The sequence below is a fragment of the Scatophagus argus genome, chromosome 19 (assembly GCF_020382885.2).
Source record: "Scatophagus argus isolate fScaArg1 chromosome 19, fScaArg1.pri, whole genome shotgun sequence".
Lineage (NCBI taxonomy): Eukaryota > Metazoa > Chordata > Actinopteri > Scatophagidae > Scatophagus > Scatophagus argus.
Window position 1 is genome coordinate 336651 of NC_058511.1, and position 25379 is coordinate 362029.

Sequence of the window (25379 nt, forward strand, 5' to 3'; positions counted from 1 at the left end):
TATTTAGGCTGGTAAAAAATGTGTACCAAAGAACAGGTTTGTGAGCTGGAATGCTGGGCTCTCTGTATTTCAATTTAGAGTTTGGACTCGACCTGCTCTAATTGGAAAGCGTCATGAGATAACTTTTGTTGTGAATTGGCGCTATATAAATGAACTGAATTGAACTGAATTGAATAACCCGTTTTTGTGAAGTGATAATAAAACTGCACTTAGGAAACAGTTGGTCCAAGGCCAAGTTAGCACAAGGCCACAGTAGCACAGGGCTAAATTTCAACTTAAAGTCTTCCACGTGTTAATTGGCAAAGCTAATGCTTCTGTGGCAGTCTGAAGGGTTTCAAACAAACAACTCCAGCTCCTGAACTGGGTTCAAAATGACATCAGTGAAACAGTTCAGTGTAGTTCAGGACACGATGGATAATCCGATCGTCCTCTGACGGGATTAAAACGAGCCGAGCTGCAATCAGCCGGAAACGTTGTTAAAGTGATGGGCTGGCATGTTCACGTCTCCCTGTTTGAAACGCAAAAAAAAAAAAATCAATCAGCTTCAAGGGAACAGCAAAGTGATTGGAGGGTTTGAAACCTTTTGTTCACAGCTCCCCATATTTCAGATTAAAGCTCTCTGTTACTCAGGTTAACCGTTGATAGATTACTGACTAACAGAAGAGCTGCTTCCTTGTCCCTCAGAGGTGACTGTAGGGACACCAAGTCCCTTCACCTGATGGATCCTCACAGCCAGTTGATGTGTATGGTCAGTAATTCAGTGTTTTAGTTGTATTTATGGTGAATCGTGTTCATTAACACACACTATTTGTCCATTTGTGAGTCCAACAGACTGATTTGTCAGTCGTAATTTGATAAGATAAGATGAACTTTATTGATCCCGCAGTGTGGAAATTTACTTGTCGTGGCAGCTCACAAGAACAGAAAAAGAGTGCAAAAAGTGTGTAAAAACTGTTACAAAAATTATGTAGAGGTAATAAATTAAATTAACAAATTAACAGTAATTTAAAAAATTTCAAATTAACAGCACAGCAAACACAGTATAATATACAGCTCTATCCAAGTCCTCATAAGGGAGGAAAACAGGACCAGACTGTTGAGCTGTACAGTCTAACAGCAGTGGGAATGAAGGAGCTGCTGTAGCTCCTTCCTACACTGAGGGTGTAGCAGTCTGCCGCTGAAGGAGCTGCTCAGAGCCTCCACTGTCTGATGCAGAGGGTGAGAGGTGTTGTCCATGATGGATGTCAGCTTGGCTAACGTCCTCCTCTCACCCACCTCCTCCACAGAGTCCAGTGGGCAGCCCAGGACAGAGCTGGCCCTCCTGACCAGCTTGTTCAGTCTCTTCCTGTCCCGGTCCCCAACAGACCACAGCGTAGTGAACAGCAGAGGCTACCACAGAGTCATAAAAAGTCCTTAGGAGGGGCCTGCACAATCCAAAGGACATTATTCTATAGATGTTTCAGTTCTGGTTTGGTAATTAATGAATGTCAATGGTTGTGTTTGGATCAGACAATTAATGAATAACAATTAAGCAAACACTGTTAGTAAAGTTTGAAGTCCAGGGTTCAGACGTGAACTTTCATAAACAACCAGCCTGAATGTTTGAGTCTTTTACAGTCAGTCCGGGTTTCCTCGAGTTGACACGATGTCCTGCTGGTTTCTGTTCCTGTTGGTGGCATGTGCTGTGGTCGGAGCTCAGATTCTTATCATCGAAAATGAAGATGGTCTGCTTTTAAATCCAGAGAAAACAACAGTAGACGACATGAGAATCCTGCTGCTACAGCTGAAAGCCAGAGTGGAGACCCTGGAGAAACAGCTTGAAGACAGAGGTCAGTCTGCTCACGACTAAGATGATGATGTGTTCACTGTCCCAACCAGCCATCCAAAGTTGATCTAAAATGGCAGTTATTACTGAACGTGTTAATGTAATGAGCAGGCATTTTGTTGTCAAGTGACCCCAGAGGGAAGGTCATGTTGTTAATGTAGGGCAGTTAATGTAAAGGCAAATACGCGCCATACGTGGATGCACTGCCACTGATGAGTCCGGGGTGTCCCTAAAAGTCCAGGTGTCCAGGACAAGTGGGTTAGCGTGGCTGCAGACCTTCTGTGTGTCTCCCTGCAGATAAAGGCCAGGTGGCGTTTTCGGCCTCCCTCTTCACTACTGAGGATTGGACCCATCATGGGCCTTTTAACACTGAGACCACGCTGGTGTTCAGGAAGGTGATGACAAACATCGGAAATGGTTACAACCCGAACACGGGTACGACTCGCCTGTTTAGGTTCTGTCCATCAGCAGTGAGCTGGGACACATCAGGAACAAATAATGTTTGGCTTGTTTTTTAAAGGAATTGAGGTTTGCTTTGTTTGCTGTGACTGCAGGCATCTTCACAGCCCCTGTGAAGGGGCTCTACTACATCCGGTTCACGGGCTGTGTTGGCTCCTCGGGGGCCATGAACACAGCGCTGATAAAGAACGGTCAGAACATGTTTGCCATCTACGACTCCAGGGGCACCCATGGCAGCGCCTCCAATGGCATGACGATGGTCCTGGAGCCGGGAGACCAGCTCTCCATCACCCTGTGGCCCGGGAAGAGCATCTTTGATCAGAGTCGGCTCAGCACCTTCAGTGGCTTTCTCATCTTCCCAATGTAGGTGGAGACCAAGACACCCATGAACACCATGGAAATGGTGGAGAAGGGCGTCCAGATCAAGGTCCTGAACCCACAAACCCATCTGGACACTCTGTGAAACACATAATATCTCCTGTACAAAACATTCACAGATAAACATCAGAAGGATTAAAAGGCAGGTCAGCGGAACCGAATGGGAAAACAAAAACAGTAAACTTCAAAACACATTTCGAAACACTGAGTGAATGATTTTACAAAGCCTCGTATCAAAGTTAGACTTTAAGGTCTTTATTGAATAAGATAAACCAAAGACTGGTTTTGTTGAAATGTTTTGCAGGAAACATCAGGTCTGACACCCTCAGACCAATTAAAGTTTGTTTCATGAACTTCCTGTCTTACTGAGTCTGGTTCCACAGGGGTACAGCGTGGGCTTGTGGTTTCCTCTTTCCATTGAAACGCTGCACATTCGCACACAGCAGGCCTTCACGTGCAGATTTCTAACGTCATCTGTTTGCACCTCCTTGACTTTAATGCCTGAGTTCATTAAATCTCACCTGCAGTCTCAGTACAAAAGATCAGCTTCAGATCAATCAGCAGAACAACTAAAGGAACAAGTACTCATATAATTTACTTAAGTACAAGTACTCGCAGCTTGATGTGGTTAAAGTATCAGCAGTAAAAAGTACAGTAGTGTTATCGGCTTCATGTAGTAAAACATATATTTCCCTCTGAGATGAAGTAGAAATATCAAGTAGCACAAAATGAAAATACTCAAAGTATCTCAGAAAGTGTCTGCTGTAGTAACAGTACTCTGGCAAATGTCCTTAGTTATTTTGGAGAATGTTTAGATGGTTCTGAAAAATGCTGAGCGTGATGTGAAGTAAACAGGACGTGAAGTTAATTACTAACGAGTTTCTTCCTTCCTGAGTTTAAATCACCAGACAGAAGAACATCAGATGGCAGCCAGAGCTTTTATTTAGAACATGAACAAAAAGAACAAAAATTTACTGTTTCCTTTAAATACTGAGAATATTAAACATGATGAACTCAACCAGTAAACAGCGGATTTCATATTCCAGGATGTTAAATAATAATGAAACAACTAAACTATATAATACTGCAGTTTATTTACAAACAGACCAAAGTGTTTTTGAAATTTTGGACATCAACGAAAACCATTTTACTTTGAAAAAGTAATTATTATCCTGTTAATGACCCTCCGACCACAACGAGCTCCTCCATCCCGGACCCGGAGGAGTCCGACTCCGGCTCCCGCCCCGTCGCGATTCGATGTGTCGGCAGGTTGGACGGGTCCTCCGCGGTCACGACGGGCGGCTTGCCGGTGGTCTGGGGCGGTCCGGTGGAGGGGACAGCGGGAATCTGAGCGGAGTCCTCAGGAGAGGTAGAAGCATGAGTCCTTTGGTCAGGTTTATTAGTTTTAGTGTTATTGTATTTAGGTTTATTTGGACTGGTTCTGTGAGTAGATTCGGTCCTGGAAGTCGCTCCTGCCGGTCCCTGGGTCCCGGTCCGAGTCATTCCGGGTCCAGCTGTGGGTTTCCAGATGAGACTGTAGTAAACAGCCAGGACGGCGGCAGCCAGAGACACGGACAGGACGTACACCACCACGGTGGCCAGTCTCACCCACTTCTTGTTGGCTTTGGCCACCAGCTTCGCCTTCTTCTCCCCGGTGTAGGTGGCTGGTTTGCCGCGTTCCTTTGGGCCGAAGGCGGGGGTCCAGTTCCGCGGGTCCCGCATGATACTGCCGCCGGGTCAGGACCCGGAGAAGGAGCTGGCGATGTGTGAGGCCGGTGACTGCCGGAGCGGAGTGTCTGCAGTCCGGAAGAGAACTGTCAGCCTCCCCGGTGCCCCCATTACCCTCATGTGGGCCACAACTGGACTCCTCCAGCGGTTTATCACTGCGTCAATTTACCGTAACTGAACCACTGACCGGAAGCTGCGAGCAGTTCCATCAAAATAAAACGAAAGGTAATCAATCCACTCCTCTAACAAGCTAATTTTCTGCAGGAAGTGAAGGCTGGTTGTATAATTCTCTGTACCACTGTGTCCTTATTCCACGAAATCCCTATGAAACGAGTGTAATGATATTGTATTTAGAATCACAGACTTTTCTGAATGAGGAATTAAAGGTTTATGGGATGTAGTTTTAAATTTGTGGTTTTGCCATGTAATTTTTGTTCTCTTAAGTTTTACTTTACAGATGCGTTGACAACATGTAACAATGCTGTTCGTGTAGATTTTGTCTGTCAGTTGTTTTATGCTTGCCAGGACAACACAGAGTTTTATCATCAGATGAGGAAGACTGAACAAACAGTTAGCAGTGAACACGAGTGATTTTATTTTAGTTTCTCATCACCCCACACAGTTATTTTGAGGTATTGATCCTTCATCCAAACTGATAAAAACCTTCAGGAGACTCACAAGTTATGTGTGTTATCTTGTACTGGAAATGACATTTCAAATTAAAAGCATTTGGGAATGAGATCCATTTAACACTTTTCAGAAACCATTCAAGATTCTCTCTGAAGGATTCCACTAAACAGAAATCTGATTACAGTAATTTAAAGCTAACTGCAGTGAAAAAGTGAAACAAAAAGATGTTATCTGTATTTGAAAAAAATGATTTTCCAGAATCTGTTTGAAATGTTAAAGATTTGCTGAACACCAGATTAGATGATGACAAGAGCATAAATGTAACATTTTGGACAGAGCTGAGAAGCTGAAAGTGAAACTAAGTGAATGGTTTCCTGTGGAGATTAACATACACACACATATATGTGTATGTAATATACATCCATCCATTTTCTATACGGCTTATCCGTCAGGGTCGCGGGGGAGCTGGAGCCTATCCCAGCTGACTACGGGCGAGAGGCGGGGTTCACCCTGGACTGGTCGCCAGTCAATCGCAGGGCCAACACACAAAGACAGACAACCTCACACTCACACCTAGGGGGCAATGTAGAGCAGCCAATTAACCTAATGTGCATGTTTTTGGTATTGTGGGAGGAAGCCGGAGAACCCGGAGAAAACCCACGCAGGCACAGGGAGAACATGCAAACTCCACATAGAAGGACCCAGACCGGGATTCGAACCTGGAACCCTCTTGCTATGAGGCGACAGAGCTAACCACTGCACCACCGTGCCTCCCTAATATACAATATAATAATATGGTAATATACACATGATGACAGAACGTGAGATACAAACAATACAGTGACCCGTTAATGTGCTAGCTATGGTCCAAAACATCCACAGGAAACCTTCAGAGACACACTGTCATACATTAGTTTCTTTATTTTAAATCCCTGTTGATGTTTACAAACCCTGCAAGGTTTCCAGTGAGCATTGTAACAAAATGAGAACGTGTATCTTCACTGACAAAACCAATTTCAGCCAACTAATGAGTAATAATTTCTGTTGGTTTCGTCCGCTTTCTGGTTCTGCTTTGAGCCAGCATCCCTCCAGGCACCAGGAACAGGAACACCTGTCAGCCAAAGCAGATTCACAAAATATGAATGATAATCAGGAAAAGGAGAGATAATGACATGAATCATAAAATAATACGCTACATTTGCAACCGTTTAAATAAAATAACTACAGTTCAGTTGGCGACACAACATTTTTGATACATCGGCAGATTTGGTTGCCATTTACCAATAGAGTTTTTCCTATAACTAAATTTCATGAACTTTTAAAACTTCAAAAATATGTACCAGGTCAGAGACACGGAGTAAACATTTGGTTCCACTAACCTGTGATGATGATTTCCTCTTTACTCATCCAGGCCCTTCTTGGAGGACCCGTCCCTGGTCTTTGCCCTCAGCTTGTTCACCTGCGACTCTGCAATGTCTGCCCTCTCCTCAGCCTCCTCCATTTCATGCTGCAGCTTGCGGAGTTTGGCCATGTTGGAGTTTGCAGCCTCCTCTGCTTCCTCGGCTGCACGTTTGTAGGACTTGACCTTCAGTTGCAGCTTGTCGACCAGGTCCTGGAGACGAGCCATGTTCTTGCGGTCTTCTTCAGTCTGGTAGGTGAGCTCCTTGATGCGGCGTTCATACTTGCGAACGCCCTTGACAGACTCCGTTCCCCTCCTCTGCTCTGCCTCGAGTTCGATTTCCAGCTCTTTGATGCGAGCCTCCAGTTTCTGGAGCTGTTTCTTGCCACCCTTCATGGCAATCTGCTCAGCCTCATCCAGCCGGTGCTGCAGGTCTTTGATGGTCTGCTCCATGTTCTTCTTCATGCGCTCCAGATGTGCGCTGGTGTCCTGCTCCTTCTTTAACTCCTCAGCCATCATGGCTGCATCTGTGATGGCCTTCTTTGCCTTCTCCTCAGCATTACGGTTCTCCTGTATGGCCTCCTCAATCTCACTCTGCAGGTGCAGGAGGTCTGCCTCATGCTTCTTTTTCTGGTTGATCAAGCTGGTGTTTTGGGAGTGCAGGAGTTGCATGCGCTCCGTAGCATCAGTCAGCTCCTGTTCGGCCAGTTTCCGACTTCTTTCTGTCTGCTCAAGGGCAGCTCTCACCTCCTCTAGCTCAGCCTGAATCAGGTTGTTTCGGCGTTCCAGGATAGCAATGTTCTCCCTTAGGTCATCATTGCAATGCTGTGCATCGTCCAGCTGTAGCTGAGAGTCCTTCAGAAATGCCTGGAGGCTCTTGAGCTGTTTCTGGGCATCAGCTGCTTGCCTGTTAGCTTGGCTGAGCTGGATCTCCATCTCGTTGAGGTCACCTTCCATCTTCTTCTTGACTCTCAGGGACTCATTGCGGCTCCTGGTTTCAGATTCCAGAGAGGACTGAAGTGACTCAAGCATTCGTTGGTAGTTCCTCTTTGCCTGCTCCATTTCTTCATCTTTCTCAGCCAGCTTGCGCTCCATGTCGGCCTTCACTTGGTTGAACTCCAGCTGGGCTCGGAGGATCTTGCTTTCTTCATGCTCCAGAGATCCTTCTGCCTCCTCAAGTGCTGACTGAAGCTCAGCTTTTTCTTGCTCAAGCTGCTTCCGGATCTTCTCCAGTTCATGAGCACTCCTGCCGCCCTCTCCCAACTGGTCAGTGAGGTCTGAGATCTCTTCTTGGAGGTTCTTGTTCTCTCTCTTCATTGTCTCAAGTTGATCCAGGCACTCCTCGTATGCATTCCTCAGCTTGAAAAGTTCGGTGCTCAGAGACCGAGCCTCCTTCTGTGAGGCCTCCAGCTCACACTGTGACTCCTCAAACTTTTGCTTCCACTCTGCCATGACTTTGTCAAAGGCTCTTTGTTTTTTGTCCAGGGCCGCTGATGCTGCATTGGATCTCTCAAGGTCCAACATCAGGTCTTCAATCTCATTTTGGAGGCGGTGCTTTGTCTTCTCAAGGGACGAACACTTTGCATTCACAGCTTCAATGGCCTCCTCAGCTTCCTGCAGTCTTTGAACCAGCTTCTTTTTTGCTTCTTCCAGTTCCTCTGTTCTCTGAATTCCATCAGTTTCATATTTTGTCCTCCATGCTGAGATCTCTGTGTTGGATTTGGACAGAGCTCTCTGCAGCTCAGCCTTCGCCTCCTGCTCCTCCTCAAACTGCTCTCGGAGCAGATCACAGTCATGACGAGCAGATTGTACAGCATGAGCAAGGGCATTCTTTGCCTTGACTTCTTCCTCCAGCTGTCTGCGTAGATCTTCTACCTGCTGGTTGTATGAGTTCTTCCCCCTGGTCAACTGTGATATCAGACACTCCTTCTCCTCCAGCTGCCGTCCAAACTCACTGTTCTCAGTGAGAAGCTTGGCCCTCTGGGTAGTCAAGTCATTGATGGTCCGTTGAGCTTCCTCATATTTATTCTTGTACTCATTCATGTTGTCCTCCATTGTGCGGCACATCTTTTCCATGTTTGACTTGGCCTTCACCACACTTTCCATGTTAGAAGACAAGTCATCCAGCTCAAGCTTCAGCTCACTCTTTTCTTTCTCCAGCTTCTGCTTCACGCGTTGCAGATTATCAATCTGTTCGCCAAGTTCGGCAACACTGTCAGCATGTTTCTTCCTCAGAGAGGCAGCAGTGGCTTCATGTTGGAGTGTAGATTCCTCCAGTTCCCTACGCAGCTTCTGAAATTCAGCATCTCTCTTCTTATTCAGCTCCACCTGTGCTGATGTTGCTCCACCAGCCTCCTCCAGGCGCTCGCTGATGTCCTCCAGCTCACGGGAAAGATCAGAACGCTGCTTCTCAACTTTGGCCCTGGCTGCACGCTCAGCATCCAGCTCCTCTTCTAGTTCCTCAATTCTTGCCTGGTTTTCTTTCAGCTTCTTCTGGAGCTGAACGGAGGCAACCTGCTCATCTTCCAGCCTTGAATTTATCTGGACAATCTCAAAGTCCTTTTTCTTAAGTTTTTCCTCCAGCTGCTGTTTGTCATTCTCCAAGTCCATCAAACTCTCCTGGGTCAGTTTCAGGTCTCCTTCGAGCTTCCTCTTTGAGCGCTCGAGGTCCATTCTGACTTTCTTCTCTTGCTCTAAGGAGCCCTCTAGATCATCCACCTGTTGCTCCAGTTTAGCTTTGGCTTTGGTCAAGCTGTTGGCTTTGTCCTCTTCACTCTGAAGATCATCCAGTGTCTGCTGGTGAGCCTCCTGCAGTGCCTTCTTCTCTTTGGTTAGCTTCATGATGTTTTCATCCTGGGAAGCCATCTCCTCTGTCAAGTTTTTCACCTTATTTTCTGTCGCATGTTTCTCTTTTTCGACCTTGGCCAAAGTCAGCTCCAGATCATCTATATCTTTCTTCAGCTCAGAGCATTCATCTTCAAGCTTCCGTTTCTTAGCTGTGAGATCTGCATTTAGCTCCTCTTCATCTTCCAGTCGTTCTGTCATCTCTTTCAGCTTGGCTTCAAGTTGAATCTTGCTCTTTATAAGTTGTTCACAGCGTTCTTCAGCGTCTGTTAGTGTATCCTGTTCAGACTGAATTTGAAGAGTCAGGTCATTCTTCTCTTGGAGAAGAGTCACTATCTTCTCCTCAAGTTCCTTCCGTCTTGTTTCTGATTTTTCCAGAGTTTCTTTCAGCTTGTTGAACTCATCTTTCATGTTGGCCATCTCCTTCTCAGACTCAGCACTCTTTAGCAAGGGTTTGATTTTGAAGAAAAGCTTCATCCAGGGCCAGTTCTTTACACCTAGGAAAGAGCGAAGGTTCCACTGGATGACCATCAGGGCATCTCTGCGTTCAACAAGCTTAGCAAACTGTGCCCTCATGAGGATTGCCCGGGCGTTAGCCTGGATTCTGGTGATGATTCGAGACAATTGCTCATCTCGCATCTCCTCCAGTGTCCCCAGCAGGCCAGCTTTAAAGAAAACTTTGGTGTGGCCAAACTTATATTGAGTGTGATCGATGTCCAGTGATCCCAGCAACTTTTCAGCACTCTTCTTGCAGTCAATGAACTGGCCTTCAGGGATAGCAGAAGCATTTAGAATCCTGTACCGTTGTTTGAAGTCACCGTAGAGCACTCTGTTTGGGAAGCCCTTCCTACAGATTCTGATGCCTTCCAGGACACCATTACAGCGCAGCTGGTGCATCACAAGGCAGTTGTCCATGACCCCTGGAGTTTTCCTCTCATTTGGAATTAGACAGCGGACAAAGTGAGGATGTGTGGTCTTCAGATTGGTCATTAGTTTGTTCAGGTTTTCCCTGTGAAGTGCAGACACAGTCTGGAACGAGGAGCCTTTCTTCTTGGTTCCTTTGCTACCTCCTTTATCACTGCTGTCAGTGCCTGAATAGCTTGAAAACAGCAGGCTGAGGAGCTTCAGAGATGATTTCTGGTAAAGACCAACCACAGTTTCATTCAGGGGGTCTTTGTTTTTGACCAACCAGTTGGTGATATTGTAGTCCACCGTGCCAGCATAATGAACCAGGGCAAAATGAGCCTCTGCTTTTCCCTTTGCAGCCCTTGGCTTTTCAAACATCTTGTTCTTGCCTAGATGATTATCATAGAGCTTGGACTTGAAGGTCTGGTCACTTGCTTTGGGAAACATGCATTCCTCCTCCAGAATCGACAGAATCCCCAGCGGTTTCTCAATGAGGTCAATACAAGCTTGTAAGTCCATCCCAAAGTCAATGAATTCCCAGTCAATACCTTCTTTTTTGTATTCTTCTTGCTCCAAAACAAACATGTGATGATTGAAAAACTGTTGCAGTTTCTCGTTGGTGTAGTTGATGCACAGCTGCTCAAAAGTGTTGAAATCAAAGATCTCAAATCCTGCAATGTCCAGCACCCCTATGAAGTACTGCCGATGCTGTTTTGTGTCCAGGGATTGGTTGATTCTCACCACCATCCAGTTGAACATCTTTTCATACACTGACTTAGCCAGAGCACCGAGGGCGTAGTAGACTTGGTCCACACTTTGGCCTTTCGTGACATATTCATTTCCTACTTTGACTCTGGGATGGCATAGCCCTTTGATGAGGTCAGCAGAGTTTAGCCCCATTAGGTATGCTGATTTATCAGCAGCCTCAGTCCCATCCGGCTCAGCCTGTTCCTCACGCTGCTTCTGTTTGAACTTCATGTTGCCATAGTGCATGATGGCGCCCGTCAGTTTATAGACTCCCATCTTCTCTTCTGGAGTGAAGCCGAGCACATCAAAAGCACTGTCAGTGGCTATCAGCTCCTCTGAGTCATTGATGGAGGCGACTGATACCTCTCCTTGGGAGATGTAGGAGTAGTCGTATGGGTTGTTAGTGATCAGCAGCATGTCCAACAGTTCTGGCTTCTGGTTGGACAGGATCTGATAGAAGATGTGGTAATTTCTCTCAGCCTTGAGCTGAAAGGTGACGCGTGACTTCTCCAGCAGGTATGTCTCAATGTCAGCAGATGACAGCTTGCCACTTGTGCCAAAGTGAATTCGGATGAATTTTCCAAAACGCGATGAATTGTCATTTCTCAGTGTTTTGGCGTTGCCGAAGGCTTCCAACGCTGGGTTTGCCTGGATGATTTGATCCTCCAATGTACCCTTGCTGGTGTCCTTTTTGCCTCCACCACCAACTGCAGCAATGCTGGCAAAGTACTGGATGACCCTCTTGGTGTTCACAGTCTTCCCAGCTCCTGATTCTCCAGTGATGAGGACAGACTGGTTCTCCCTGTCAGTCAACATGTACTGGTAGGCATTATCAGAGATGGAAAAGATATGAGGGGGAGCCTCACTTCTTTTCTTCCCTCTATAAGCTGCCACAACCTCAGCGTCATAGACAGGTAGCCATTTGTAGGGATTGACGGTGACGCAGAAGAGCCCAGAGTAAGTGTAGATCATCCAGGCAGCATAACGCTCTTTGAGGTTAAACAACACAGCAGGCTCATGGAGGAAAGTGAACATTGCCATGTCTTCGATTTTATCGAATTTTGGCGGGTTCTGGGGGTGGACGTCTGACTCCCTCACAGTTACTGTTGTTCCATCCTCCTTCTTGACAGTCACCATCCCTCCGTCTTTGCTTTGGATTTGTCCCTTCACATATTCCACCTTATCATCGACTACAAAACATTCAGTCTTGATGTCAAAAGGTCGAGTCTGTGCCTCCAGACGCTCCTTTTCTGACTTTCTCAGGTAAGGCGCAGCCTTTCCGAACTCAGCCATCAGAGAGTCACCCATGGTGAAGGTTTGCAGCAGAAGATGGATCAGTCTAAGAGGAGTGTTTTCTCCGGTGACTCGGATGCAGGACTGCAGACACTTCACAGTAGGTGGATGTTTATAAAGGCTCCCTGTGGACCAAACTAGGAGATAAGTGCTGAATAGAAAAAACTCAAAAGCTGACACTAAATTTGTCTTGTGATGTGAAAGCACCATGAGGGCAGTTTCAGGACCTTTGGGTGTTAAAGTCCATTTAAGGAAAAGAAGTGTTTCTCTCCTTATCTGCCCACTGATAGGGACTAACGCCTCTTCATTTAGACTCTGCTCAGCTTCTACTGGTGCTGGCAACAGTCCACAATTTTTTCTACAATATAATCCTTCACCTGCAGCAGTTTGAGGCAACTTTTAAAAGCAAAGCTCATAAGAAAAAACATTTAATTTGCCTACATTTATTTAGTCAATTCTTAGGTGTCAAAATGCTTAGTCATATCTGATTCTGCCTCCCTGAAAAAGAGGATTCAGTGGTCTGCAACCTGTAAATACAATAGTTGGTACTATAAAGTACTAATATATGTATAATAACTTCCTTAGTAATATTCAGGCACACTGATTTGCAGTAGTAGTATCATTACACTCAGTATTGTACTTCATATTATCCAATTATTGAATCTAAAACACATTTTCTTAAAATAAATAAAAATATTATTTCACGCATTTTAAAAGAAAACTGAACAATTTCCTGATGGAAACAGCTTGGAACAAGTGGTTTATCTCACCTTAATGTCTTGATTGGTTCATTAGGTTAAATGGAGACTAAATGACGAAAAAGTTTTTGGCTCTGATCTGAACATGGAGTGTGTGGTCGGAATGTGAATGGGATATGAAGCGTGTGGTTTGACGGGCTCAAGTGTTTTGTCTCTTTATCTCTGACAGTCCAGGCTCATCAGCCTGCAAATAGAAACCAGTGACACTTGAGCCAGTGTTTTTATCCCATGTGGACGATACCTCAGACTGCAGCACAGTAAGCTCTTATAACATCGGTATCGAACCTGAGTACTGCTGTGCTACAGACTACAAGGTTTTATCCCTTTCCTGTCCAGTGAAAATCATGTTTTGTGACAAACTGAAGAATGAATTTTTTCTTTTTGTGCTGAGAAAATCTCCTCCTTCAGTTGAATTAGCTCCTTAAAAAGCCTGAAAACAGGCTGTTTGAGCTCACGAACCTGTTTGGAGGTCCTGGTTCTCCCAGGATGGCTGGGCTCCCAACACATGAGGATCTGATAGAACCTGATGCTCTGCTGGACATTAAAGCAGCCATCAGAAAGGAGCTCAGATGAGCTCCAAGAGCAACAATCACATTAATATCAAACCCACGACGCACCACAGAGCGACACAGGAAATCATTCCTGCCTGTCGCCATCAAACTGTTAAACTCTGCACTGTGACGGACACACTCACTTTATATATTCAATGTATATATTGTTTTTACACATGTACATACCTGTACTTTTAGATTTTAGATTTATACTTATCTTGTTTTGTTTATCCTATTTTTATACCTTTCACTTTTCTTTCCTGGTCGGGAATACTGCAAGTGCAAAGTCTGTACGAAAAAGAATTTCCCTTCGGGGATAAATAAAGGAATTCTGATTCTGAAACATCAGATGTAACAGGAACACACTGACACAGAACAGTTCACTCATTATGTTTTAAGGATTAACAATAAATACAGTCTGTAACATCTGAGGACACAAACAATCAGAAGAATCAACATTTCATATCAAATACAGAGATTTTACATTTAAGCTTTTAAAATGTTTTCTTCGTGTCATGTAAAATAGTTTTATTTCTCTTATTTCTTTTACATGATGCTACAGTCCATAAAACAGATGCAAATTTAAAAAGTTTCTTTGTTTTACTGTACATGGACGTCTGTAGGGTGGAAAAAGCTTGTGGTATTTTAGGTGAACTAAACCTTTAACGGAGTTTTCACTTCGATTCAATTCCGGGACCATCGGAATTTTCTGACGTAAAACAGATGAAGAGTGTTGAGTGTGACTCGCTGTTCACACACACACACACACACACACACACACACACAGATGTTAAAATAGCAGCTGATCATCTTCATGTTATCAGAGTCACTGAGTGCAGTCTGATAAACTGATCCCAGAGCTGCACATTTAAAACAAAACAAAAAATAAGAAACTAACCTAAATATGATAATGTGACCCCTAACCGTGTACTCATCACTCCGCAGACAACTGGAGCTCGTAATGACCAGAGAAATGGTTCAAAAGAGGAGACATGAACACAATAGTTTTATTAACTATTGAAAACAACTAACTATTTAAACAACATGTGCAAAAAAGTTACATTCTGTGTAAAACTGTGCAAGTTTTCAAAATAATTCCAAAAAACAACAACTTTTCAATCATTCACCATCAACACAACAACATTCTGGGAAAATAATCCCAAACAAAAACATGGAAACAGGATGTGTTTGTAACAAAATGAAAGCATCTTCAACTTCTGGAAACCTGAAATGTTAAAATATTAAAAGGCCTCATTTCACTGTTAAAAACTTCAGCACAGAAGGTCAACCAGGAAGCGGCGTATCCGTTTATTCATAGATAAATCTGAGCAAACTCGATTCATACTTCCCAAGTATGAAATTGAACAGATCTTGAGCTCAGGGACTCCCACCGACCAAAACCCCAATGGTCAGTTCAGCCCTGCGCTAACTTGAACATTAATTACCTTTGTACAGTGTAAGTTTATAGGAAAAGTCTTTTCGGTCCGGAGTGCATCACGTGACTTTGTAATTTCACAGTTTCAGACTATGCTGGACTGGCTTCAAAGCCTGGTGCTTCTCTGGATGCTATTTTAACAGGTTGACCATTACCTGATCGCTTCCTCTTCTCAGGTGAGAGGTGAGTTTTCAGGTGAAATCAGCGGCTTCAGGAAACCAACAAACCGTCCTACAGCTGGAGGTCAAAGTTCACAACCTGTCAGGTTGCAGCAGCTCAGTCTGCATCCTGCTGTCCTGATTTCACAGTACACAGCAACCAATGAGAAACTGAACTGAACATATCCCGAGTACTCTGGCAGTATGAGGTATGATCTGGTGAGTATCTCGGCTGTGTCTCAGGTGAGTTTCAGGTGTTCAGCAAAGTGACATCCGTTTGCGGTGTTGCTCTACCAGCGGCACCAGGCAGCGCGGCGAGCCGGCCTGCAGCATAAACGGGTGCTTGAGCAGGTCGGCAGCGCTGGAGCGCTGCTGCGTGTCACGAGTCAGCATGCAGCTGAGAAAGTCCTTCAACACTGGAGACACCTGATCAAAGAGAGTGACATCATCAACTACTACCAGACTGACCCCACAGACACCTGTGACATGTAGAATTTATTTGGCTCAGTGAAGCAATGTGTTACTGCTCTGTCACTTTTCTGTTGTGCTACAGTAGAAAGGACAGTGAAGTGGAGGACATTGTCCCTCAACTTTACTCACTTCCTGAAAGTAATTTTAACACAGTAAAGATTTTACAGCGAATGACATCCAGTGTTACAGGATGTTCAGTCACTGACGAGGGGTTGCATTTGTATGGCTAGGTATTATTAGCTTGTCGGGTCAGTTCTCAACTTCGTCAGACTGCTGATTTTAAGGGACACTTGAATCAAAATCACTCCAGGAGGTTGAGCTGATTTCAGAGCTGTTAGATAGATAGATACTGTTCAACATTTAGACAGACTGATGTTCTCACAGGGCATGTTCTAGAGTGGTGTCCTCAATTTGTAGTAAATAAACGTATGTGTGTGTGTGTGTGTGTGTGTGTGTGTGTGTCTCACCCTCTGGATGTTCTTCACACTTGGTGCTGCTTCATCTCTCAGCTTCTTCATTGCCGTGATGGGCGTGTCACAGAAATATGGTGGCTCTCCGTCCACCATCTCCACCACCATGATGCCAAGAGACCAGACGTCCACCTGAAGGATGAAGAACACAAGGAAATGTCACGTGCACACAGGGACCAGACGAAGGAGCTGTGGATGTTTCCTTGTTGTTACCTCAGTCCCATATGGGGTTTTGGAGATCACCTCAGGGGCCATCCAGTATGGAGTCCCAACCAGAGACTTCCTCTTAGGGACGTCTTCACTGATCTGAGCGCAGAAACCAAAGTCTGACAATTTTATCTGCAACAGCAGAAGAAGAAGAAGAAGGAGGAGGTGATCAGCTGTTTGTAGCACATTAAAGTCTGCATCTGCAGACTTGATGCAGATTTACTGTCTCTTTTGGACAATTGTGGTGTCTTAGAGCCAAGACTCCAGGCCACATAGATCAAACACTTAAAGTTTTAGCTGTGTTCAATTGTTCAGGAAAATCTTCTTCTTGAGGTCCAGTAAAATCATCAACAGGAGACGGAGGTCTGAGCAGCAAAGTCTGTCACTGTGACTACAGGGCTGTAAACCTGTGTGGGTTTAGTTTTATTTGTTTTAAACTTGTTGGTTAGGCTTTAAATGTCTTGACTCCTTTTCTACATGTACTCATACTGTATGCACACGTGAATAGCTTCACTTGTTTATTCAGTATGTGTTTGCATGACATTCATACAAAAAAGTCTTGATCCACCTACAGGAAGCGGAGTTTCGATAAAATGATACAACTGCGATGATGACAGATTCAGGATCTTCATATTTTCACCCAGACTCTAAATAATAAAACCAACAATGACCTTAAGATCAGATAATTAGACACAATAACTTTTTTCTGTTTGATGCATGAGTGTAACATCCATCAGGGTGAACAAGCTTTGAACATGATTATTTGTGCTGTAAACATGAGGGTCTATGGGGATGACTCACTTCTGGGGCCAGCCTCAAGTGTCCGTTCAAGGAACTGCAGGTTTTAATTTTGGCTTCAATTTTCAACCATGTATGCTGAATAAAAAGTGTGTGTGTGTGTGTGTGTGTGTGTGTGTGTGTGTGTGTGTGTGTGCGCGCGCGTGCGTGTGCGTGCGTATGTGTGTGTTACCCTCCCGTCCAGAGTGAGCAGGATGGAGTCGCTCTTGATGTCCCGGTGAATGACTCCCTGAGAGTGAAGGTAAGACAACGCCTGCAGGACGCCCTCACACACTGTCGCTATCTGCTCCTCATTCAGCCTGAAGCACACACAACACAACAGTTTATTTAACTTCAATAATCTGCCTAAACAAACAAGTGTCTTTGACTTCCTGTTTACCTGGTTTCACTGACGATGTGGGTGAGAGCGCCACCCTGCAGGTACTCCATGATTACCCAGAGTTCCTCCTCCACCAGAGCACTGCGGTACATCTCCACCACATTCTGGTGCCGGTAGTCCCTCATGATGACCACCTGAGAGACACACAAGAACAGGTAAGCCTGATGATGCCACACAGCAGGTGTCAGGTGTTTCTGTTATTAATTCTACATTCTGTTTGTCTCAGGCTGGTGGATGTTTTGTGTTTTTGATTATGTACCTCGTTGAAGAGCAGCTCTCTGCGCTGTTGCTTCCTCAGGTCCATCATCTTCACTGCCACCTGTCGCCCGTTGTGTCTCTCTCGGGCGATGCAGACGACACCTGTGGACCCCTCCCCGATCTTCACAAAGTTCTCTAGTGTTGTCCTCGGGTCTCCCGGATCCACCACCATTTGCAATGCTGCCTTGAACTGCTCATGAGTCACCTTCACGCCTTCATCAGGTACCGTCGGCTGGGCGGAGGTGGGGCAGGGCCGGGTGGGGGGATGTCCTGGGGAACCCGTGGGGGAGGGGCGGGGCTTGGATAGGCCATCCTGATTCAGGGGGCTTGGCATTTTTGGAGATAGTCCGATGTTGAAGCTGGAGGAATGTCGGAGCGGGCGCTGAGGGAAGCTTCTACCTGTGATTAGGGGACTGCTGGTGCTGTTGGGTGGGGGCAGCAGGAGGGGGGAGGAGGGGGACGTCAGCTGGGGGAGAAGAAGACACAAGACACACACACACAACACAGGCTGAACAAAGAATTACTGGATGTTACAGGAAGACATGTGTGTCAACAGTAGAAGTCCAAGTACTGATCCCTGTGGGACACCGCGTCCACCAAGACCAGAACAATACAGACTCTTCCTTCAAAGAAACAGCTGAGCATGCAGTGAAATCCTCTTCTTCTTCTCCTCTTTGTAGACGTTCACATTGATTCAGCTTTTGTGTCTGTACAGTAAATTTTCAGTAACAGCAAGCAGACAGTTTGTTTAGCTTTGGACAAAGATGCACTTAATGTCCTGCAGCGGCGAAATCCACCTGCCAGCACCTCTGAACCTCACTCATTAACATTTCATATCTCATTTGTTTAATCGGGAAGTTTACCAACTGTGAGTTAAGTCACGCATGCGTGCACTACAAACAGACAGTGATGGTGAAGTCAGTGTGCATTGAGTGGTGATGGTGATCTGTTGTGGTTAATGATAAGTTATCTCAGTTATCTCAGGAACAGAAGGCCCGTGGTGTGAAAAGGTTAGATTAAGATGAACTTTACTGATCTCACAGTGGGAAAATTCACAAAACCCCTGCTTTAAACACTTTTAAAATGAAAAAGTAACAATAACTTCCCTGCATGCAGAGCCAGGCTACGTGTTTCCAGAACTAATGCTAAGCTAAGCTAAATGGCTGCTGTATGCTGCTTCATATTTACCATACAGACAAGAGAGTGACATAAATCTGAACATCTAACTCTCAGCAAGAAAGACTAGTTCCAAATGTTGAACTTTTCCTTTAAATGGTCAGTCTCACCTTGAAGTCGTAAGAGGAGTGAGGCCTTCTGGGAGTTTCTCTGGAGGAGGAGAGCAGGTCAGGCAGGTGATTGGCCGCTGGTCTCGGTCTCAGGTGTGGTCTGCTGTTGGTCTCCAACATCTGCAGGTTGTGATGACAGGAAGTTGGCCTCTGTCTTAGTCCTGCTCCCTCGCTTTGGGCATACTGCACAGTCAGCGAGCCCGTCACACCTGTCCTCTGAGGTTCCACAGGTGTTCGGGGCATGACCTGAGACAGAGTCCCCTCCCCACAGATGGACTTGGCTCTCTGCAGGGCTCCATTCAGTCTGGGACTGCTGCTATCGCTGCGGACCTGCCGGATCCTGTCCTGCCAGTAGGTGGAGCTCCCATCCTCCTTATCACCTCTGCGATTTAGCTCCTCATATTCATACGACTCGTCCTCCACCAGCTCTCCCAGTTTACCTAGCGACCGGGCTCGTTTCCGTGCCGACGGGCTGCTACGGCGCAGAGAGTTGGAGCCGCTGACGGACAGACGGCTCATCTCGGAGATCACGTGAGAGATGTAATCGCCATGACCGATAAAACTGCCACGAACAATCGTCTGCGGAGAGACGGCAAAGACTTTAACACTCAGATTTCAAAAGGTTTCCAGATCAACAGATCAGTATGTGACTGTGAGGTGCCCAGTTGTGTCTCAGAACTCAGTCCCTCTTTTTACATATTCTGAATTTATAAGAAAGTTGAGTTTCAATTAAAAATTGTGTTCATTTTAGCATTTCAGCGCAAAACACAAGTTCGCATTGCAGAGAAAAACAAATGAGCTTCAAACTGTCCAGAACTGAATCAAATAGATAAGATGTTAATAATAATAATAGTGAAATATTTTCATTCTGCAGCATAAAACACAGAACAGGCTGAAATTCATCAAAATACCAACAAAACAATGGCTGAATAAACACAGGGCTGATTGAGTGTAAGATCTGAATTTCTGGTGGTTTTAATCGTGAAACACAGATCTGCCTGGTGATGTCTGTCTGTCAGGTGTGTGCTTTTGTGACGTATACACCTGACAGTACCTGCATGGAACCATCAGCTCGTGTCTCAGCTGAACACGACAATCACAGAAAACCAGTGAAGGCAGCATCAGCAGTGAGAGTTCAGCGCTCAGGCGTCAGATGTGATCTGATGTGAAGGTTTTTAATCAGGACAAAATGGAAATGAACTGATCACAAAATCTTTGTGGAGATCAAAAGAAATCTGAGCACTTCATGGTCTGTCAGTGAGAGCTCACAGGTGGGACGGTTTAACCTCTGACCTCTACAGATTTCAGAAATCACTGCTCCACCTCGTCCACCTGTGACGATGTGGGCTCAGTGCAAACAGGAGGAAGCTTCCTGCCTGTATGTTACCTGCACAGTAGGACAGGAAGTGATGAGAAGGAATGCAGCACCGATACACTGAGCAGGTTCTGCACTAATTACCTTTAATGACTAAAATTATGCTCTCGTCAGCCAGGTAACAAACGTTCTGCGGCTGATGCAACGTTCAGATTCAAAGCTGTGACAGCAGATTTTTATGAGGAACCCTCATGAGAGTGTTTTCAGAGAACAGCAACACGGATAGGTTGCATAGCATAAAAATCAGACCAGGCGAACTCTGACACACCTTCTGTCACCTGTCATCTTTGACATTCAGTTTCTGAGAGACGTCAGGTGAGAGAAGAAGAAGCAAGAAGGTGAGTTTCTTCAGGACTCAACACGAAAAGCTGTTCATTTTGTTCATTATGGGAAGGAAGCCTGTCAGCATCTGAGTTTAAATCTTATCTTTATCTTTCTGATATTTACAGACCTGAAAGATGACAGCTCACCTTCCTGAGTTCGACCTCAGTGATCCTGGACGGGTCCACCAGGGGGCGCGGTCTCCTCAGCGTGTCAATGACGCTCTGCCACTGTGGTGGCAGGCCCACATAGCGTCCTGAGGTGGCATCGAATGATGTGTGGACGCGGTGCTGGAAGTCCTGCGGTGCCGAGATCTCTGGCCTGCGCCTCTTCTTCCTGCGCCGGAACATCGCCGCCGCAACACAGTGATGACGGCTGAGCGGCAGCGAGACCTGAGGAAGACAACAGGAAGCAGCACAGTCAGAAGAACAGTGCTGCTTATTGGACCGAGACATGATGGAGGTCAAATTACACAAACACACACAGAGGAAAAAACCCACGTGCATTCACCGTAAACACACACGCACACAGAAACACACACTCGTCATGTCTGTAAACATCACAGCTTCTCTTCCTGTTCCCAGGTGGTTTACCTGAGCAGAGTCACATGACCTCCACTCTCTCTCTCTCTCTCTCTCTCTCTCTCTCTCTCTCTCCTGTCAAACACAAACCGACCAAACAGCCCAGGTGAGACCTTACCTGTCTGCATCATCAACTGTTTACCTTGCAGCAGCTGTCACAGCGCTAAAGGACACATCGTTAATCACTTTTCTGATTGGCTCTGTTTGGCCCACCTGCTCCTGGCTAGCTGCACCCCCACCCCCACCCTCACCCCCTTGATGGGCCAAATGAAGAAATCAAACACATAAAATCATTTTTTCTAAAAGGTTTCTGTCCTCTTAGGTAGTTCTTATCACACTGATGTTTGTTCGTCGGCCATGTTTACTGATGATCGTCACATGGTGCTGCAGCACCGTGCCGACAGTTAACATACTAATGTCTCTCAGCTGGATGTGAGTCAGTGTCACAGGCGAACCGGCTCAGGCTTGTTCAAGGAAACAGAGAGGATGGAGTAGAGAGAGTCCTACCCCTCCTCCTCCACCTGTTTGCTAACTGGGAGTGGTTGAGGATCTGGATGATCTGATCCGGTCAGTCAGACCAGTAGAGTCAGCTGACCTGAGCTCCACATGGATGATCCCATCGCTCTGTGAGTCTGGATGTGGACATCAACAGCTGTTTGATCACCAGCTCAACAAGCTGTTGCAGATCCAGACCGGATGTTTATCCAGGGAGGGCCTGAGGTGAACCTGGACCACAGGCTGCTGCTGTGTCTCAGCCAATCAGAGAACAGCAGCTGCTTTTCTGTCAGCTCAGTAACATGAAGAGTCCCTCCAGGTTGCAAACAGCACCTGAGAGCTGACACACAGTGAATGGACTGCAACCTGTAGGCTGGGTGGAGCTGGAGCTCTGGGATTTAAACAACAGACTGGTTTCTGTTTCCAGTCACTCCCAGCCTACAAACTGGGTGAAGCACAACAATAACACGATAACTTCGGCTGCTGTCGTGTTCACGACTGTCTAATCTGAGGATTTAAACCACAAAACTCAGTACTCAGTAGTGCTCAGGTCTGCTCAGGTCTCATCCAAATCCCGACGACCCAAACGAACCAACCAATCAGCCGGGCTCATTCCCAAAACAACAACAAAGACCAGCTCACATGACAACACACAGAGACGCAGTGTGACGTCATTCATTCAGAGCTCCATCACCCCGTCAGGTCAAACAGCTGTTGGCTGCTGTGTTAACAGAATTCATGATGTTACTGGACTCTAATCATTCACATGCTCATCATTTCAGTGTCGCAGCTTTTTAAATGACTTTCTACACCGCCGGATGGCTTAACCTTTAATAAAGCCTGAATTACTTTAGTCAGATTTTATGGGAAGTCAGGAGTCAGTAAGTAATCGATTACTTCACGGTTACGACTTTATCCTCTGATGCTTTCAGTCCTAATGAGTGCAGAACTTTAATGTAGTATTTTTCTTCCGAGGTGTTGCTGCTCTTACTACAGTACTCTGTGTGTGTGTGTGTGTGTGTGTGAGCAGGGTGTGACCGACATACCTGAAGAATCAAACCGACACACTACATGACCAGACAGCTCCACCGTGACTCCTCAGTCTGACTGAGACAACAACAGGCTCAGGGTGATTCACTCAGAGCAGACGGCAGCTCTGTACGACACGCTGCTCCCCCAGTGCATCATGGGAGGAAACGGTTGTTCATTGGTGTGATGAGAGAACACCCAGGTCAGAGCACACAGCACAGCAGCGGGTGGAGCCTCACCTGAGATGAAGGCGTCTGCTCATGCTTGAGAAGCCGAGCCAGTCAGAGTCGACTGCAGCTTCTTGTCGCAGCATGAAGATGTGAGAACAGCTGAGGAGGACAGAGTGGAGGACAAAGTGTGTGGCTGTCCCAGCGGACGACAGGCTGGACAGGATGTTCACGCAGTCACATCGCTTGTTCTCTTGAAATTTTAAAGTGTCAAAATAAGACGTGGATATCCACATACTTCTGGCCATGTGGTATTTTTCACCACTGATATGTGGTGAGCTGAAACATGCTGATCCTGCAGTAAAAGGTGGGACCAAGTCCTTGTCTTATAGGTTATAAAAGTTAGTTTCAAGTCCCGAGTCACAACCTATAAGACTCAAGTCTCAAACTTGGAGATCTGAATCCTAAACGAGTCCTAATGTGCTAATGTAACATGTCACCTACAGCAGGGACTCAACACTGTCAACACCAAGTCAGGTGTCTACCTGTACAGGTAGACCCACATGCTTAAACACTCTGAGCAAAAAAAGGGTTTTCTAAGAAACCACAACATTCAGTCCGCTTTGACCTTCACACACACCATGCAGTGTAGAAGTGTGTCAAGTGAGACCCCTCAATTAGTCTAGATGGACTTGTCCAACAAGAACAAACAGTCTTGGCCAAGAACCAGGTCTCAGGTTCTATCCAGAACGTTCTACAATGAAAAACCAAAGAGGGGAGCAGAGTCCACTTGACCTGAGCTGATCCACAGTGAAGATCAGTTAGGAGTTTCATTCATCTTTAACATGTACTACCAGATGTTCCATGAAGTGGTTCCACACAGCCAGGTACAGCAGAGTCTTTATCACAGGGTTCTTTACATCCACAGTTCTGGTTGGTTCTGGTTAGAACTACTGTCACTGAAAACCACAGACCCTAAAGACCAACAACACCGACGGTGCAGTACTACTGCAGTATAACATCAGAACACACGCCAGGTTAATTTTCTGGTGCTACAAAGAACCCTTTTTATTTGTTAATATGAAAGGTCCAAATGGTTTATTGAGTCATGCTGTAGAGAACATTTGTCAGAGGTTCTTTGTCTTTGATGAACTTTGCAGATCTCATAGAGTAGAAGTAGAGGATGTGAAGGTTCTAACAGAGCTCTTTACAGGTACAGGACTTTATTATTTTTTTTATGAAAAACAGACTCTTGAAAAGGTTCTTCACAAGCCAGCAAGGGGGGCATAGAACTATTTGTCTGGTTCTGCTGAGAACCTTTCTTGTACTCTATAGTCAGTTTTCTCAGCTGTGTAGAACCGTCACAGTTTACACCTTACAAGTCTGAACATGTTGACAGACTTACCTGTCCAGCAGAGTCCAGGCACGTCCAGGTGAGCCCAGGTGAGTCCAGATGTGTTTGCTCTGATCGGCTGCTGCTGCTGTCGTTCTCCTACTCACACACACGACTCTGCTGTTGCTCCCCCCCCTTTCTCTCCCTCGCTCTCTCTCTGTCCCTCCCCCTCGATCATCTCTGTTTCACCTGGTGTCAGGTATGGAAGAAAAAAAGTGGAGGAAGGTGGAGTTTACTCTGATTGACAGTTTTTTTGCTTCCTTCTCCAAATTCAAATTCATATATGTTTTCTTTCCAGAACTTGACTGACTGAACTTCAAACTTCAGGAGTAAAGCAGAAACCTGAGGGACATTTTGGACATGGTTTGGTGTGAGATATATGTCCTGCTGATGACTCACTTCAACTGAAACCAAAGTGAAGCAGCCAAAATGAAAGCCTCACAAGTGAACGCTAATGTGATTGTTAATGTGAGCTGATACAGAAACAGATTTTTATTTTTAGATCTCATCGTTTACACTTGGAATTTACCCAGAATACAGATAGTCGAAATTTTGGTTTTATTAAATTATCTGTTAGGCCGGATGATAACTATCACACATAAAACTCTCCAAACTCAAAGACACAAAGTGAAGCGTCTCCTCTCCCTCTGCAGGCTGCAGCTTGTCTCGCTGTCCCCTCAGGCTGAGGAGGACGATGACTCAACCCGACTCACCTCAAACCTCTACACGATTAACACAGTTACAGCGAAATACTTCAGGGTTAACAGCTAAAGAGATCCCCAAAGCTCAGAGCTAGTTATAGGCCCACAAAATACACTTTTATGTGTTTTAATATTGCAAAAGTATTCACTAAATGTACATACTCAAAGTGAGAAAACCCCTGCAGACCCACTGACATGACTGTTTTGTCTGTGGGTTCACACAATATTCAAGCTACAAGAGTCCAGACTGCGCTCATCCTTTACTTTGAGTGGAATGACCCTTAAAAGGACAACCTGTTGAATACTGCCACCTGCTGGGACACTTGTGTTACAACAT

General features: G+C 45.6%; 3 protein-coding genes across 5 annotated transcripts; 1 reads left to right on the forward strand and 2 right to left on the reverse strand.

Annotated features, from left to right (window-relative positions):
* Positions 1-1566: 1566 nt before the first annotated feature.
* On the forward strand, positions 1567-3015 carry LOC124050708 (complement C1q tumor necrosis factor-related protein 3-like). The gene is made up of 3 exons (XM_046373495.1): positions 1567-1829; positions 2123-2260; positions 2380-3015. Exons 1-3 carry the CDS (start codon positions 1646-1648, stop codon positions 2649-2651), a joined length of 594 nt encoding a protein of 197 aa, XP_046229451.1. The 5' UTR covers positions 1567-1645; the 3' UTR covers positions 2652-3015.
* A 2858-nt stretch (positions 3016-5873) lies between these two features.
* myh6 (myosin, heavy chain 6, cardiac muscle, alpha) lies at positions 5874-12241 on the reverse strand. Its single transcript, XM_046373490.1, has 2 exons — positions 6400-12241; positions 5874-6131 (listed from the first exon to the last, which is right to left on the reverse strand). The coding sequence occupies exon 1, from the start codon at positions 12222-12224 to the stop codon at positions 6420-6422; it is 5805 nt and encodes a 1934-aa protein (XP_046229446.1). The 5' UTR covers positions 12225-12241; the 3' UTR covers positions 5874-6131; positions 6400-6419.
* A 1656-nt stretch (positions 12242-13897) lies between these two features.
* On the reverse strand, positions 13898-24474 carry LOC124050706 (serine/threonine-protein kinase PAK 6-like). Of its 3 annotated transcripts, none has more exons than XM_046373492.1 (9): positions 24354-24474; positions 20826-21068; positions 18981-19559; positions 17696-18160; positions 17437-17570; positions 17230-17356; positions 16266-16391; positions 16050-16184; positions 13898-15537 (listed from the first exon to the last, which is right to left on the reverse strand). In XM_046373492.1, the coding sequence occupies exons 2-9, from the start codon at positions 21024-21026 to the stop codon at positions 15370-15372; spliced, it is 1935 nt and encodes a 644-aa protein (XP_046229448.1). In that variant the 5' UTR covers positions 21027-21068; positions 24354-24474; the 3' UTR covers positions 13898-15369. The 3 variants fall into 3 exon arrangements, 2 of the variants coding, with proteins under 2 accessions (XP_046229448.1, XP_046229447.1); XM_046373491.1 differs by lacking the exon at positions 24354-24474 and adding an exon at positions 22799-23024; XR_006841675.1 differs by lacking the exons at positions 13898-15537; positions 24354-24474 and adding an exon at positions 22799-23125 and having other exon boundaries at positions 16162-16184; positions 16266-17158; positions 17219-17356.
* Positions 24475-25379: the final 905 nt, after the last annotated feature.